The 18,522-nt window shown below is 35.4% G+C and overlaps 2 protein-coding genes across 7 annotated transcripts in view; one reads left to right on the plus strand and one right to left on the minus strand.

Annotated features, from left to right (window-relative positions):
* The window catches only part of LOC5565213 (transmembrane and TPR repeat-containing protein 1), a 790,448-nt gene that overhangs the window by 348,474 nt on the left and 423,452 nt on the right, over nt 1–18,522 (minus strand). The window lies entirely within an intron of this gene.
* Nucleotides 1,499–18,208, plus strand: LOC5565210 (centrosomal protein of 83 kDa). 6 transcript variants are annotated; one of them, XM_021851744.1, is made up of 3 exons: nt 1,500–3,779; nt 8,809–8,856; nt 17,404–17,477. In XM_021851744.1, the coding sequence occupies exons 1-2, from the start codon at nt 1,962–1,964 to the stop codon at nt 8,854–8,856; spliced, it is 1,866 nt and encodes a 621-aa protein (XP_021707436.1). In that variant the 5' UTR covers nt 1,500–1,961; the 3' UTR covers nt 17,404–17,477. The 6 variants fall into 6 exon arrangements, with proteins under 6 accessions (XP_021707433.1, XP_021707436.1, XP_021707437.1 ...); XM_021851745.1 differs by lacking the exon at nt 17,404–17,477 and adding an exon at nt 17,378–17,395; XM_021851743.1 differs by having other exon boundaries at nt 1,563–3,779; nt 8,809–9,257; nt 17,404–18,055.

Raw genomic sequence — 18,522 nt, forward strand, 5'->3', positions numbered from 1 at the left:
GGCAAAATAAAAAAAAATTGTTGGGTTGCTTTGAAGTTCAGATATTCAGATATTCAGGGTGCTATCCCGTTAGGCCGAAGGTCATTAAGCCGAATGCCGTTAGGCCGATAGGGTCGTTAGGCCGAAAGGGTCATTAGGCTGAAAACGGCCGATAGTTCTAATGAACTGTAAGGTCGAATGAGTAACTAACAGGGATAGGTCAGGACAATTTGCATTACCTAGAAGCCGCGGAATGAATGTTCAGGTCGAATGGATTGTCAGTTATTAGATCAAGATATTTTGCATAACCTAGAAGCCCACAATATCCGCGGTGCTATAAACTAGAAAAAAACAGCCTTCAATTAAAAGAAGGAAAAAACACTGATGAATATGTAGCCCGTTTGAAAAAGTAGTAAATGATCAAATGTTATTTCGGCCTAACGGCATTCGGCCTTACGACCTGTACCCATGTTGGTTGATAATTGATTCACTGTCCAGTGCATATTCTAATGATCGACAGCCATGGATAATTCCATAGGTTATACTTCAAGCACTTTCAATATATGTGCGATGCGAGTTTGGTATGAAGATGATTATTAAAGCGGAATTGCTTTCAGCAACTTGAATTTAATTTAACTGTAACGAACTTTGTCTCTTCAGACATACACAATTGTACCGCTGTATAATCTCTAAAATATATGAGATTCTTAGGACTTAAATAACCGTTGCAGCTCTTCACCAAGACCATGCTGAGGGTCGTGGGTTCGAATTAAACTGGTTAAGGATATACTGGGTTGGGTAGTTTCTTGACTTCCCAGGACATAAAGATCCTTCGTGCTTGCCACACGATATACAAATGCAAAAACGGTTAATAAACAACGAAGCTCTCAGTAAAAAAAAACTATTAAAGTGTCATAAGAACACTAAGCTGGAAATGAGGTTCAGTCCCAGTTGGGACGTAACGTCCAAAAGAAAAAAAAAACATGCGATGCTTCCCAACATTCCAATTTTCGCAATCCTGCCACGCACACCAAAATCAATCTGTTATAACACTCAACTGCGCAAAGAAAAACATTGGTGCCTCAACCGGGAACAAAAGTTAAATTTCGCCTCCGAACACCGGCTCCTGTCGACAAATCGGTTACTTCAAGTCGCACCTCACCAAGGTATGCACGCAGAGCAGCTTCAAGTGGGCAGTTGTACGGCAGAAAACATGCGAAATCCACATCACATGGTGCTACGGCTGCAAACGATGAGCAACCGGCTACCGTATATTCAGTAGCTAAAAATAATCCCACATTTCCACGTCGCCAGGGAAAATTTATTGAGGCATATTTCTCAATCACCAATACACTTTCAAAGGCGGCGAACGCTCTCAGTTTCGTCTGCTCTCGCTCTTCTCATCGCACGATCACGATCTTTCACGCATTCGTCACGCACGAAAAACAATGATCCATGGTCTAAGCCGGTGGTTTTCGCCATATGGATAGGGAAATCAAGTGGTGTTTTGCTAACATTTGGACCCTGCAGATTGAAATTCCGCCGGTGAGATTTGCGGCAGATATTCTTCGATTTTCACCTTTAGTCTGTGGGAGGCTGTGATTCAGGTCTGATCGAGTCCGTTAAAACGTTTGCCGACGTGGCCAAGTGAGGGATCTTTCCCAGCCAGTAGCGACATTGTCAAGTGGTTTTCAGTTGATCCTACTGAAAACACTGAAGAAGGAAAACAGAGTGTGAAGAATTTCAGGAAGGAATTTGCGTTGTTGCCTGTTCGCAGACGGAGAGAGAGTTCGGTACAGTTTCTCTAGTAGTGGTGCACCGACGACGACAGCGAAATTGTGCGCGATCTGGTGGGCGAGAATTTTTCACGTAGGCTGCTCCGCAGAGAGGCTGTGAATTTTGTGCGGAAAAGGTTTTTCTTTTCAAGTGGAGTTTGCTAGTCAGTTTCAAGTGGATAAGGTGAAAACTCAAATCGAAGAAAAATGTCTGATTTGGAGGAAATTGGTGATATGAGCAATTTTGATGCGTGGCTAGAGAAAGATTTCCTGAGCAAAATCAGCCGGCTGGAGACGGAATGTGAGGATTCGAGAGAGAAGATCAAGACGTTGGACAAGGATCTCAAGAAAAAGACCATTGAATGTGATATTTTGAGGGCAAAAGTAGGCAAGCTGGAAACGGTGCCGTCGAATAATGCAGCTTCCACAGAAAAGATCGAGATTTTGGAGAAAGAGCTCAAGAGGAAAACTATGGAGCTTGATATCCTGAGATCAAAGCTGTCTAACGCCGAAGCAAAACCAGAGGGATCGCAAGACCTGGCTGAAAGGGTGAAACAGTTGGAGAAGGAATTAAAGAAGAGGATAATCGAGAATGGAATACTAAGGGGCAAGCTTACAGACATGGATTCAGAACCCCAAACTCCCGATGCACAGGAAAAAGTTGATGAACTGGTTCGAGGTCTTCAGCGGACGGAAAGTGTAGTGCTGAAGGAGAAGGTTAGGGAACTTGAGGGCGATCACGAGGCATCAGAGAGAACCGGCGAGCTTGAACGAGAACTAAAGAAAAAGAATATCGAAAGCGACATTCTTCGATCCAAGCTGAAACAATTTGAAAACACCCCTGCATCCGGTCAAGAGTCAAGCGACAAAATCAGAGATTTGGAGAAATTGGTGCGGAAGTATCAGATCGAAGCTGATATTTTGAGAGCCAAAGTTACATCTATGGAAAGCGATGCCGCCAACAAGGATGAAGACGAGTCTAATGAACGGATTGAGGATTTGGAAAAAGGTCTTCAGAGGAGCACAACTGAAGGAAATATGTTGAGAGCCAAAATGCGAATGTTTGAAAGCGAATCCAGTGCTGCATCGGATTCCAAAAATGAGAAAATTGAGGAGTTGCAGCGTGGTTTGAAGAAGAGCACCACAGAAAGTACTATATTGCGTTCGAAGTTGAACGAGTTGGAGAACAAGCAAACAGCATCCGGCGCAAGCATGTACAAGGTAGAGCAACTTGAAGCTGAGTTAAAGAAAAAGAACATTGAAAATGACATTCTAAGATCTAAAGTAGAGCAGTTGGAACGAGTTCCACTGGCAGATAGTCCAGCGAATGCAAAAGTTGAGGAGCTTCAAAAGGAGGTAAGGAAGCTGAAGATTGAAAACGATATTCTGCGTTCGAAGCTAAATCACGCTGAGGAAGAGCCGACAGAATCACAAGAATCTACAGATCGCATAACTGGGCTTGAAAATGAATTGAAGAAACGCGTTATTGAAAGCGATATTCTTAGGGCAAAGGTGACTCAGCTGGAGTGTGAGCTGTCGCCCACCAAAAACTCTGGAGAACGCATTGAAGACCTTGAAAGTGAGCTGAAGAAAAAGATGCTCGAAAACGACATTCTCAAATCCAAGGTCACTCAACTGGAAGGGGAAGTACTTGCAAGTCAGTCCAATGGCAAAAAGGGTGAATCACAGGAATTGAAGAAGCTCAAAGAAAAACACGAGGAAGTGTTGAACAAAGCCAAAGAACTGCTATTCGAACGCACCAAAACAGTTAAAACTCAGGAAATGCAAATCAAGGCACTCCAGAATCAGATAGAAAACATCAAGGAAGTCGTGACGGTCACGAAGGATATGCTCAACATTCGAAATATGGAGCACGAACAGTTACAGACCCGCTTCGAGAACATTGACAGTAAAATGAAGGCTGAACGGGAGCGACAGACGCTTCTTGAAAAGAAACTGGCCGCCTCCCAGAAGCTGTACAACGATCTGAGGGAAGAATATACCAAGCAGGTGGATCTCTTCAAGGTTAGTCGAACGGTGGTCGATTGGGTAGAGATTAACGTTCGAGTGCAATTATAGTTCATTGCTCATATCCGGTTTTCCCATTACCCCTTTCTCTCGGATTTGTGTATTAAATTATTTGAAATTAGTGAAGCCGCCAAACATAAGCGACCTGGCGTGGGTGATAGTTCCCTTTGAACGAATATAAATTGCAAGAGTTTACTGTGCCTGCTCGACTTGTTTCGGGCAATTTAAGTTTAAATATTGTGAAATGAGGTGGGCGTTGCAGTGACAGCCGTCGGAAAATTCTTCCGGAGAGTATACTGCGTACTTTTAATTTGGTAATGGTAACCGTTAGCTGGTGCAATTGATGATGATTACTTTTTTTCTATAAATATATTAGAATCATCAAAATTAATATTTTAATAAAAGCTCAAAGTTTTCTCTACGTTAAACATTATTAAATTAAGTTAACTGTCCACAATTTGATTTCATAATGAAGAAAATTGCTGAAGAGAGTAATTCAATCCTTCGGATAAGAAAAGATATATTCATGAGTTTGTTTGCTGTTATTTAGTTTCATATGTGGTTATGGCCATGCAAACATCTACAAAAACCAAAGCAAAAGGGATTTGTTTCTTCAAATTCCTTTGGATTTCTTCAGTAATATCCATCATTAACCCTCTAATACCCAATCCCACCTTTAGACGAGGTACATTTTGGAATTATGTGTATTATTTTCGTAGCTCGGAAATCAAAATGATTTTATTTTTGGCTTAAACCTTGACTCATAACACGCATATGAGAAAGGTTTTTTATGACTTCTAATTTTTTTTTGTATATTTGAAAGTTGTTTGAAAAATTGTATTCTAACCTACAAATGCCTGGGGCTTATTTAACTTGTAATATAAAAAATCGTACCGTTTATAATTTCTACTATCAACCTATAACAGGAGAAGAGCTTGGTGGTATTAAAATAATTAAAACCTGTTTTTCCTTTAACTACACGGAAAATAAAAATATTTCTAGAAAAATGTTAAAAATTTAATAATTTTAAAATTACCGTAAAAACTTGAATTTTTATTATTGCCAAAAATCAGTAATTAGAAGAAGTTTCAAGAAAAAATATAAAAGGATAGGGATGTTCAAAAAAATATAATCAAAATTAATAAATTAAAATTCATAGATTTGCGAATGAAAATAAAACATCGCCCAAAACGTGTTTAGAAAGATTTAAGATAACTAAAAATGATATTTAGTTCAAACATAAAAATTTGGGTATTGGAGGGTTAAGGTGATTAAAAAACGAAACCAAACTTTGAATTTTCAAGTGCACAAGACTGGAGAATCTGGCTCAACAGTTCGCGCTGAAAATCAATCAAATTTCTCGCCTGCTGCTGGTGTCCAATGGGATAAATTTTCAACGCGGAGCGCTGTTTGGTTCTCAAGTCTTGTGCTCTTGAAAATTTGAGGTGTGGAGGTCGTATTATAATCATCTTAAGGTTCCAAGAAAATGTTTTCACTACAGAATGAAAAGTTTTCACTTACATTACAGTACAAACGTGTTTAGAACATTTTTCTCAATTTCTCCATAGTAATGTCCATACAAACATTCATTGTATTTGAGACGTCTTTGAATCTTCACCGAAAAAGCTGAAATTTTGACAGAACTCTATTTTTATGGATAAGATGGTAAGATTGGTATTGGAGATTGGATTTTCGAACATTTTGAAATTTTGAATCGCCCAAACCTTCACCTTATAGTTGAAATGGCACTTACGACACTTCGTCAAATTACGTCAGTTCTGCCAATGATTGATTTGACTCCAGATTACTAACGTGTGTTAAATTTGACTTTAAATAACTTCATTCAACATTTTGTCTTTTGAATTTCTTCAAAACCTGAGAGAGTGGAGACAGCTGGCTTAGATTGCGAACTACCAAAAGTCAAGGGAATTTGTCTCCAACTGTTATTGGAAAACCAATACATTCGGAGAGCAGAACGTGAAAAAGCGTCAAAGTTCAAGTGAACCTTATTAAAATTTCTAGGTGTTTTTTCGATGATTTTACTTTTTAAACGGTAGAATACTTATATATAGTTGTGTGTTAACGAACTACTGTTGATTTTTTGTGATCATATCCTGTTTAATAGTGAGCAAAATAAAGTAAATATGATTTTGACCAAAATAAGTTCATCTGACCGTTGTGCTCTACCCAAGAATTGAAAAAAAGAAGTCAAGGAAGGCTAAAAACATGCCAGCTGTCAGAGAGCTGTCTCCTCTCTCTCAGTTCAAGACTAGTGGTCCCGGCAAACGTCGTCTCGCCATCAAGTAGGCTGTAGAAAAATGGCATGCAATCTTCCATACAAAATGACAAATTATTTGTCTTCCGTTTTTGCAGCTATTCCGAAGACTCTCCCAAATATTTTCAACAAACGAACAAGTCGCAACAAACATCATTCAATTTTTATTTATTTAGATTTTGGTACAGTGTAGATCGAACATTACGATTCATTTTATGCTTTTTCTGGTGATAATTTCTTTGATTCTAGCACTTTCCAATTATTCTGATGCCGATGTTCAGGACTCTATACACTCCAAAACTGATTCAATTTAAATATTGTATGTAGTTGATTTTGTCAAATTCCTGTAATTATCAGATTGGTGATAATGTCAGGAAACGTGTTATAAATATTTGAACATTTTTTCAATGTTTATGCAACATCTATTATTAAGATTCAAATTTCAAAACAAAATTTTTCAATTACTAATGAAAACTATTTTATAGTAATAGGCAAAATAAATAACTATCTCAGAAAATGTAGGTCTATTCTACCAACTTTTTGTGATTTTTAATTGTTATTATTAAGAATTGCAATTTTTTTACATAATAGCCCTTTAACATAATTCACATGTCTTGAAAAAAAAAGCATTTAAGGCGTATGCAATAAGAATTGTAAATACTGTGAGAATATGAGCATGGAAACGAACCTTCAGACAAAACGGTATTCAACAAATTGTGAAACAATGTGATCTTCTGTTTAGATGTATCTAAAATTATGGTAGTCCTCAATATCATATAATATCATCGATTTTGAACATCTACATAGGGTGGCCCGAGAGAAACATGTTTTTAACTCTTGTTTTTCTAATATAAATTTCTCATCAAAGTAGTCTATGAACGGCTTCACAAATTGTTGAAATCAATTTCAGTTCAAAATTAATTGAAGTTTTTGGATAAAAATGCACTGTTTTTATATTCGTCGATATCAGATGTATGGACAAGAGAATTAAACGTGTTTTTGTAAGAAAAATAACAATAGTACCAAAACGAAAAGGGATTACGAGTTCCTTCACTCGTCAAAAAACGCGTTATTCAAAACACAAAATGTGGTTTATACACTATATGATAAGATATTATAACTGAAAACGCTGGAACCAGAAAACTAGTTTTTTTGTGGACCACCCAAAGTCAAGTTGAGGAAAAACTTTTTATTCTATAAATTTTTAGAGTACAAAAAACTGTGTTAGGCTTGGTCCTGTCTCGTTAGGCTGAATGCCGTTAGGCCGAATGCTGTTAGGCCGAATGCCGTTAGGCCGAATGCCGTTAGGCCGAAAGGATCATTAGGCCGAAAATGGCCGATAGTTCTAATGAATCGTCGTAAGGCCAAATGGGTAATTTACAGGGATAGGTCAAGATAGCTTGCATCACGTATTCTAGTACTAAATAGGCCATTCAAAAATGGGCGGCTTTCAATACAAGACATAATCTGGAAATGGCTTGGTTTCTGTATGTTTATTCATCATAGAACGTGTTTACTCCAGGAATAGTGGATTATACCCAATTCAATTCATTCGTGTCGACTTTTTAATATATTATCAAAAAAATAGGACATATTACGATGTTGTTCTGGATGTTGATGTCATAATCTTAACCTATGGAAATGAAAGTATTTTGAGATAGTGCTTTGATCAGAATTGTATTTTGTCTTTGAGAGATGCTTGATCAGAATTGTATTTTGTCAACATTTTGTTTAAATATGATACAAAATATATTCATACTCTCAAATCAGGATTATATTCGATCATGCTTGCGTTATGCAAAGTATATTTACATATTCAAAATAATTACAAATTAGGCTCTAATTTTAGGTACATCAACTTTTTCACGATTTTAAATATTTCTAATTTTTCAAATAGGCAAGCATATTTTAAAAATGTGTTATTGTACGCATACAATACTCCATATTGATTAGACCATAGTTTCTCAAATTTTCGGCATCTTCCGGAAATTGGGGATCTCCCCCTATTATTTAGATTTCCTAGTACCAAGAAATGCATGAGAGAAACATATCAAAAGTTTGTATTAACGTCAAAGTTTGTTATATCAAAATATTTGGTAGAACGATGGTATTTAAACATTTCCTAATATATTATAATTATAACAGTATTGATTATAGTTATGCGAAGCATAAATTTAATCAACATTGAACTTATACACATGCCTTTCTACCTACTAGAAAGCTATGACAATCTATCTGGTGGAATGGAGCTAGAAATCAGACCGGTGACACAACAAGTGTTTCTAATTGTATGTTACACATCATTTCCACATCAAAACATTCAACCACTTTAAACCCTTTTTAAGTTTATTTTTACCTTAGAAGTTCTAAATATATCCCATTCTGCAGGTCATGATTCCCTTTCCGATACACTGTCTCTAATAAGAAACCGCATCATCTTTTAACTAGCCCTGTGCAACTTGTTTACGTCTTGACTCCTAACCAGTTCGTAATTCAGTTCTGTGTATGTGCGCCACTGTGCCGCAACAAAACTCCAACTCAGCCAAAAATAGGTCAGCTCCAATTTCATTCTCGAACCCATTTCCCTGTGGCTGGCTTGTGCCCCTCTGCCCGAGCTGCGTGCGCTTCTCCTTTCCATCCTCTTCGCTGTTTTGCTTGCGTTTTCCTTTGCCGTCAGAAATCGAGAAAAATAACAAAATATTCTATCGCTTTATTTCTTTTTCTTTCTTTTTGTCACTCTTCTAATTTCAGACTACGGCGCGGCAAGCTGGCCTAGACTTTCCCGTAGCAAAAAAATAGGTCTCTCTCACTTGTCATTCTCGCACTCCGGGATACAGCATCGATCGGAGAAAAACGCATTCGGAGCACCCACTAACTACCATTGCTGCTTCTTACTATACTATGTGTATTTACTAGCGCACCAAACTACCACAGCCACATACTACGTGTTATTATTAGTCACGCTCTGCCAACCAACCCACTTGCTTCTGCATCTTGTAGCATCGTGTGGAATGGTGGTGGTAGATGGACGATGCAAATAAAATGCGGTATACTGCAAATGAAGAACGATTTTCCTTTCCGTTGCATCTCCTTTCGTCCAGTTTGAAGTTTCCCCTTTTCCGGTGCCAGCTCCAAGTCGCCTCATTCTAGATTTTCCTTTTCATTTTAATTGCAACCGCGGTGCTGTGTGATGCTAAAAGGTAACGTTTTGCTTGTTTTGTGATGTTTGTTGCTTACATTTTTTTTCTGCATCCAGTACATAACGTGATGGTCAAAAAATGACCTATTCACTGCATGTAATGTTCTAGAACGTGAATAATTGCGTTTTTGTTTACATTCAAATAGTGTTCATCTGTAAGTTTGAAAACATGTAACGGCATCCTATTTTCAATGCATCAGTCCCACCGCAAATATGACCAACTGTTTCATCACTTAAACGTCAAAAACCATCTGGACACAGTTAAAGAGCTGGAAAGCTGTAAAGTAAGGTGGGGCAAAAGTTTCATTTAAAGATTACACAGCGTAACAAAAATGACATTTTTGCGTGTCTTGAGAACCAAATTATGTGTCTCTAGTAGATTTGGGGTTGGTGAATCTGATGCCGTTCTCAGAAATGTTCCAGCACGTCACAATTTTTAGCTACAGGTCGCCAAAGTTGAATAAAACACTGGTTTTATTGATGTTTACATAAAATTTAAAGAATGATTTATCAAACTTTTTTGTGATCTTATCCACCAAGCATGCAAAATAGGACTTTCTCTTTCATTTAAGATATAATTTGGTTGAAATTGCACGGTTAATTTTAGATTAAATTGATTTTTTCAACATGTTTGCAGTCACCATACAAAATTCTTCGTTTCTCTTATATGGCACAATACAATTATTATCAAAATAATCAAACAAATATTTTTGGGCGCCGACAATATTATGATCTTTTATGATAAGTATTGTTTAACACATGAAGTTTGAATTCTGTGGCAAATTAAGCAAATAAATTTCCATACAAGCTGTCAAACTTGCATGCAAGTTGGCTGATGTAGGCAAATTTTGCATTTTCAACAGCCAATATCTCAAAAACTAGACGTGCTGTGATATTTTTGAAAACGGCCATAGACTCAGCAACTCTTAGTTAAGTAATAGCGGTATTTTGATGCTTGAGACAAAATCGTGTTCCGCTGTGTTACTGGCTCAAACAAAATGTTAAAGAAAAGATGCTTTGATGTATTCTAGTTTTTGCATGAATGTTTGAAAAACATTTTTGCGCTGTAGAGAGCCTGAAGTTTGAGCCATAGAAAAACTTACTCAAGTCTAAATACCATCTTTAAATTTAGTGAAATAATAATGATCGTGCATATAAAAAATGACCAACATGTATTATTCAACCTTAGTTTTAGCGTTAGCGTAGTTACGGTATACTTCGTAGATTGGATACTAGCAACATTCATGTTTCTTTTTAATAATCTCATCCTGACTACTTTCAAGAACAAGGCAGGGGAGTATACCTTGTTCAAATCATAAACAAGAATACTAAAAGCATGAATATCGCTATTCCCGGCCACGCCCATCTTTACCGTAACTTGGGATAGGGAAAGGAAATGTTGATGTAGCACTTACTTAATGAGAGGCCACCGACTCAGCGACACCCTCATAAGTGCTACGGAGTTGGAGGTTGGGGAAGGTATATTGTCAGGATTCGCCTAGAAAGCTGGCGATAGACCATAAATATTTGTTGTTTAAGCGTTTTCAAATTAATCTTTTGAATGCCGGCAATCAAAAGAGAAAACAATAGCTTATTTATAGTATAAATAGTATTTCGCGAAATGCTTGTCGATTGTGCAGTAATATTTTTGCTCAATAACCAGTAAAAAGCAAAACCGATCCCTCCAGGGTCATCGGATTGTATAAAATAACGATACGCGTAAAAAAAATCACGCCTATTGAAAAACTGTACTGTGCCCATTGAAAAACTGTACTGGGTGGTACTGTATTTTTAGATAATCGAAAAACGAAAGGAAGTGCGTTCGAACTAAACACCCTAGGATAACACAGTCGGTTTTTCTGCTCAAAATTATACGAAAAACAGAATCGATCCCTCCAGGGTCATCGAACGGTTAAAAAGCATCCACAACCGATTGTTAGTTGCGTAACACCCGCCCGGACAGAATGCGCAATCTGAACATAATTATCAAACTCCGAAAATAACAGAAGTTCCACGACGCGGACAAAAACGATCCGGAAGGCTCACAAAAGAAAAAGTATCATACTGGAACAAACTCACCGGATTGATTCTCTAAATTTATGTGCTGCCTGTCACTTCCGGATGGTTCGGTGAACTTAGGGCAGCCAAAAACCAACAGTACTGAGGACACAAATCAAACAAATCACTTTTTCATTTTTCACTTTTCACTATTCCATTTCTGAATGTAAAAACTGTCCTGCTTGGGCTTCACGAAGCACTACCCAGCAAGACGCTCCAAAACAGGAAAAAAAATCTCCGGCGACGAAAACATGCGCGAAACCGTGAGCTATCTATCGGACGACGCAAAACCGAACTGTCCTGCTTGGGCTTTACGAAGCACTCGTATTATTCAACCTTAGTTTCGCAAAATAAAAATGCAATTTTTTTTTAGTATGTTTCAATTGGATAATGTATTTTGTAGTATCCTTTGCTTGTTACATACCGTTCTACTCCATTACTATTGGGAAATGATAAAGTACAGTTAACATTCTTAAACTTTTATTAAACATCTTAACCCGTTAACGCCCAGCGCTCTATTTTGAGGACAGTGATTTGCGCAAATAACTTGAAAATGACTCAAAATATAAGGACTGTTCATTTTATAAAATGGACACCTTGTTTATGCAATATCTTTTTTTATTGATAAAACTGTAATCAGTTTTCTGTGCATCGTTCAACTATTATTCTACAATGCTATGAAAATATAAAATCTCACCGAATGCTTCTGGCTGAAGAACTGAAAAGTTTTTCCAAAACCTCCTAAGAAAAACTGTTCATCATTTTTCGCATAACAAAAATCCTTATTTTTATGAACAAATTGTGTGTTGGTATCCTCAACCATTCTAATATAGGTAGAGCTTAGCTAAAAACCCTTTACTTCAAACTGTTTGCTCATAAAACAAAATTCAAAACGATGACATGTAATTTTTTTTACATCAATTTGACAAGAGTAGTACAATGAACAGTTTTGAGTAGATATATAAATTTTTGATTAAACTAATTTTTTTATACTCTGCACTACGAGACACTCTAGGTTTCCGATATGTTTGCATATAAATCAAAATTCATGACGATTATATCTATCTTTTCATTATAACTTTGCTTGTACAATTCCAGTGAATATTTGAACAGTCATAGTTATTTTGGATTACATTTAAAACATTTTTTACCAAAAACTTACGACAAACCCTTGATTTTCAACCTCTTTGCCATGATATCAGAATATGTATAAATAGCAAAGGAATATTTTTTTCTGCATAAACTTGCTTGTAGAAATGCAGTGACCATCTTTGGAATAAATAGTAAATTTTAAAAATACTCATAATTAAGTTTACCATAAATAAAGATTGAAAAAACTTATTTTGTTTAACTCATATTAATCGAGTTGTAAAGCAATGTTATGTAGTTCTTAGTAATATATTTATTGTACAAGAACAGTGATTCCATTTGAGCAGAAAGAAAAATTTTGGATAACACTCAAAACTTTTTTTCTGAAAAAACAACAAGGAACCGAAGTTTTGAACTAATTGTCCTTTAAATCAAAATTCAAAGCGATTACATATATTTTTTGGAATTTACGTGCTTATATAAGATTGATGAACATGTTGAGGGAAAAATAAAACAATCAGATTACAATCAATACCTATTTTACTTGCAAATATAAGAAACCCTCATTGTTTTAAATATATTTTATTATTTATTATATTGTTGAAGCGACAACATTCCAATTTTTCGACATAAATTCCATTCTAGAAATTCAAAAAATATGTTTGAGCAGAATTATAAATGTTGAAAAACACTCAACATTTATTTAACCTTAAAACTAATTAAAATCATATGTTTTAAACTGGTTGTCTGGATATCGAAATTCATGGTAATTACATGTATTTTCTTCGAAAATGCATTGATGTAAAACTCTAGTCAACGCGTCAGTGCAGAAACAAAGCTTCTTGTGAAGACTTATTTTCTTACCCAAAGAGCTATTAAAACTCAAGGTTTAACAGCTTAAATCAAAATGCAAAGCAGTTATATGTTTTTTTTACAATAATTTGCTTTTAGATGTCTAGTGGACATGTTTGAGCAAGAATTGAATTTTAGATAACACTCAAAATTTATTTTACATGGAAAACCACGAAACATCCAAATATTTAACCCCTTTTTACCTTAAATCAAAGCGATGACATGTTTTTTCTCGACCTGCATAAGATTTTTGCATAGAAATAAATGAATTGACGAGTCATCGCATTAAATTTTGGTTTAAAAACAATTAGTTTGAAAATGCTTCTTTCATATTTCTTGTAGAAAAATCTAAGTACATATAATAAAAACTTTCTATTTACAATCAGAAATTTTCAATGGACTTTTATAAGCTGATTGGCGTGAAAAAAGTTACAAATCTTCGTTTTATTTATTTTATTTGATGACATCAACAGGAAATACAGATCCCAACGGTGTATAACTCATTCTAGTTTAACAATTAGGTATTACCAGTTTCAAACTAAAACATAATTCATAAAAAAATATATAAATACTCTTTCATTTTTCGCCAAGAAATGAAAGAAAAACCGCCCTAGGGCGCATTTAGGGCGGAATTAAAAGGAACAAGGTACTCCAATCTACCGTTTAATTGCTCCATTAAGATTCTGCTCAGAGGATTCGAATTCATTAAAAATAGAAAGAAAAACAGTTTGAAAATTTCTCCGGATCTTTTGTCGGGGAACGTAGAAGTCAAATAAATTGTTTTCATTTTTCTATTTGCCAGTAAAAAGTTTAAAAAAGGGCTTTTCGTAGTGTTTTGAATAACATACATTTTGAATGAACTCAAAAATTTCATTTTCTTGACGAACATGTTCACCAGACTTTCTTAATAAAATTTATAACGACAAAACAAGATGTCATCGCATTCAATTTTGATTTATTGGAAAATAGTACAAAAAATGGGATATTTGCTGTTTTCAAGATTGAAATCAATTTAAAGTGTAATCATAGTGTATTTCTGCACAAATATATTCAATAGACTTTAGCAAACATGTTTCAGTCGTGAAATCCAACAATTATTGCTTTGAATTTTGCTTCATAAGCAAACAGTATTGAAAAATTAAATTTTTCATGTTTTTTATTAAAATATATATTGAGTGTAATCAAAAATTTATATTGCTGCCTAGAAGTGTTTGCTGTGCTTGTACAATCAAATTCATGTAGAAAAAAACTACATGTCATAGGGTCGAATTTGGATTTACAGGTAAAAAGATTAAAAAACAAGGTTTTTCAAAGTTTTCTGACTAAAACTAACTTTAAGTGTAATCAAAAATTTATATTTCAACTCAAACATGTGAATTGTGGTTCCGGAACTTAGTTACTACTCACAAAGAGAACCATAATTTATCATCTTATATATTGTTACATTGCTTAATTTGTGCCACAGATCCGTACCAGATAACACTGAGAAGAAAATTTTGTTAGACATACTTTGGGTATACTATCTTTTCAAATAAATTTAAAATGGCTATTGATCTTGAAAAGTGTCCAATGGAATTTGGTGAAAAAATATTGAAAATCACTTCGAAAACGACAGAGATATGCATAGTTAAAGTTGGACTTTTAACTTGTTCAGCACTGATAAATAAAATTATGTTTATTATATTTTTGTTATGTAGGGTCGGTGTTCCCTTAGTGGACGGTCCCCTATAGTCGCACTAGTGGCTTTTTACGGCCGTTTCGCTGGTAATCGTAGCAAAATAATTTTTGACATGAAGATCAGTAGCTATTTATCTAAGTACCATTGACACACAGCTCGATTTTGTTCAAAAAATGATCGAAATAAATAGTTTTGCTTAAAATTTTAGCTCCCTTGCACCTATAGTTAATCTATTGTTCCTATAGTAGCACTACTGAGAGAAACTATTTTGTTATTAAACAAAATAGTTGATAAATTAGGAACTTTTTTATTTCAATCGAACGCTTTTGATCCACACTTCAATGGAAAAATATAAAAGTTTTGTAAAAATATGGTTTTGATTTGTGTTTTGCCTATTCCATGAGGCTAGTGCTACTATAGGAACAGAAATTAGGAATAGTGCTACTATAGGCACATGTGTTCCTATAGTGGCACAAGCGATAATAAATACAAAAACATGAGTTTTCTTATGTTTCATAATTTTTCTACAAAGCCAAGATAAAAAGCTTTCAGATGATCTAAAAATAATTGCGCAGGCTTTATTTTTCGATTTTATACGAATATTTGTTCTTAGCTATGCGGCTGTTGGTACATCGACCCTACCTCTAGAGTTTAACCGAAAACAAACACGCGAAGGGAAAAATCAAACTGAAATATTGTACGTTAAGTGCCAATAATCAGTGAAACAGTAAGAATTTCAAAAGAAGCCTTTTACTCTAAGAAGGCAAACTCAGCCTAACGTCCATTCGACCAAATGTCCATAAGCCAAACATACAACTTCCAATAAAACTGGTAATCATGTGCTCACTTTTCCATACAAGGCACGATTCAAGAACGATTTTTAAGTTGTTTTGAACTTCAGATACTTAAAGCTTCAATTTTCAATCAGTTGGCATGCTCGACACTTTTAACTGCAAGATCATGAATAGTTTTCAGTATGTTAATAACATTACGGTTTTTTTTTTGAGGAAAAAGTACTTCCAGGAAAATAGATTTTAGGGAAGTCGTTCTTTCGGGAAAACGTCATTCGGGGAAATGGTTGGGAGAAAAACATGTTGTAAGTGAATAGAAAAAAATCAATTTAGAAGCAAAACTATCTGCTTTTATATTTTACACTTCGGAAACCGCTTCTGGTGCCTTGTTTTGGTTTATTATTACAATTTTGTTGATGATGTTTACATTTTCTTGAATTTTACTTCAACAATTTTCGTTTAATAATTGAAACTGTTGCTCCAATAAGCATATATTCAACCGAACGATATTTCGTTTGTGAAACTAAATATTTTACGTTTAAATGTCATAAAAACTAGAATATTTGAACAGTTGCACGATGTACCGTCATCTTAAATCTTTCAGATAAGTGGAAAGCATGATCAATTTCAATGTACTTTCACAGACCATTGTAAACGTAGACATTTACAAACCATCATTAATATTTTAGTATCTTTATTCGCAGAAATTCACGATTCTAGCAGATCGCTGTGAAGCTTCACCGTGGTTTGCGAGCCTTCGAAGCTTCAAGTGACTTTGTGAGCTAAACTGGCTCCTCGCGGAGCTTAGCCAATCTCCACTTATATTTACAGATCTTTATAGCCCTTTAAAGATTTTTTCAGGCCTTCACGGATCTACAATACAATATATTTTCATTAGTAACAATAAATTTTCCACTTTCAACGTTTATAGCATGTAGTGTATAAACTACGTTGGAACACTTTTGGCAAAGAAAGTTAACTGTGGAAGTGCTCATCGAACACTAAGCTGAGAAGCAGGCTTTGTCTCAGTGAGTACGACGAGAAACCATATTCTGTGAAAAATGGTGCAAAAATATCGAGAAACTAAAAAGTTTTTACGATTTGATAGATAGAGGGATCAATTCTGATACAGTCAAACCTCCATGAGTTGATGTTCTATGACTCGATATCGACTCATGGAACCATACTATTAACAAAATGTCATAGTTACTATGATGGTCCCTTCAATCAGCTTTCCAAATAATTTATGTTACTCGATATTTCAATGAGTCGATGGTTGCTACACAGGTTCGAATGTGTTTACATGCCTTTGTCAGAATTATAACACTATTTTTCATGCAAAAGACCATGAGTTGTGTATGCACTCATTGAGAAGATTTTTCAAAGTTTTTTGTTATCCTTGGAACGCTTACACAAAAAATGCCCTATTGTTGTTTATATTCACGAATAACATGGATCAAATAGAATAGTTGTATGATTATTAGCAATTAACCACATTTGGCATGTACCGTATAACAAATTCTACATGTTCATTAATCTGACATGGACTACATTGCTTTTATAATATTCATTTCATCATCATGTTAGTCACAACTCCGAGAGGAAACCCTCATCCTTCGGTCCCAAGTATACATCCCAAGCAATTAAAAAAAGGTCTCTCCCACCTGTTCTTCTTGCAGGACATCCAAAAATGCTACACCGAAAAGATCGAGCTCATCAAAGAAGAAGTCGAGCAGGTCCGTAACGGAAGGAAGTAATGGCCATACCAACAACAAAGCAAACAACGTCGGCAGCAGTGGCAGTGCCCTCCTCCATCCAGACGAAATACGACCGGGCAACAGTTTTACCTTTCGAGAAAATTCCAACGCAGAAGCTGAACCACCACAGATGAGAAGCTGTAACTGTTGCCGGACATCGTAAGCCGAGACCATTAGTTTTTATTCACTTTCCCGCATAAACGTAATATTTCAAACCATCATGATGAGGTAAACTAGATCACGGCTGTAGTATAGCTAGGTACCCAGTACTATACTCCCACCCACATCGACCAACCCACGCAGCAAACGAAATATCCATTTTATCTTATTACTTACATTGCTGATGGAAGAACACTGCGTTGTGTCGAAATTAGGGTAAGATTAAATAAACAGGCACAATGATACGTTAGTAGATCCAAGAAAAGATCGTTAGGCAAGCCGAGTAATGGGAAACATATATGATAGGAACCTATAATGGGATTTGTAAACGAAAGAAGAACACTTTGAAGTTGGAACAATTCAAAACAAAGCTTTAGCGAAAGAAAGTGAACAGTCTTTATGAGCCTCATATCCTTCAACAGAAAAAGATAAACAGTTTAATAATTAGTCAAATGATATGTGAGCTATTCCTTATATCTTATAATGTACTGCAGAGTTGACGTCAACTTAATTTATTTTACACTATGTCTCGATTGCATTCAGCTGAATAATGAGAAATAAAATCAAACGGAACATTTTAACATTGATATCACATTTCCCTACGAACACTACCATATTTTTTCTGTATTTTGTTCTCACTTTAATGATCTTTCGGGTTAATGCCTTCTCTTCGAGCCATTGTTGCGCTCGTCGTGTCAATTTTAACAAAACGAACCGTGTGAATCCGATCTGACTTTTTTTTTCGCATGCTAGGTATCATATTTTTGTATTATTATTATTTTTTTAATTTCTTTATTAGTCTCATTTTAAACATAACAATCATTTTTATATCTAGGTGTTCCGTGTTGGAAAACACTAACATCCTAATTTGGTAAAACTAAA

The sequence above is a fragment of the Aedes aegypti genome, chromosome 3 (assembly GCF_002204515.2).
Source record: "Aedes aegypti strain LVP_AGWG chromosome 3, AaegL5.0 Primary Assembly, whole genome shotgun sequence".
Classification (NCBI taxonomy): domain Eukaryota; kingdom Metazoa; phylum Arthropoda; class Insecta; order Diptera; family Culicidae; genus Aedes; species Aedes aegypti.

Coding starts and splice junctions, on each gene's coding strand:
- LOC5565210 (XM_021851741.1), top strand. CDS start 1,962: ATGTCTGATTTGGAGGAAATTGGTGATATGAGCAATTTTGATGCGTGG. Junction 3,780..17,377: donor AGCAGGTGGATCTCTTCAAG/GTTAGTCGAACG, acceptor AATTAAAAAAAG/GTCTCTCCCACCTGTTCTTC.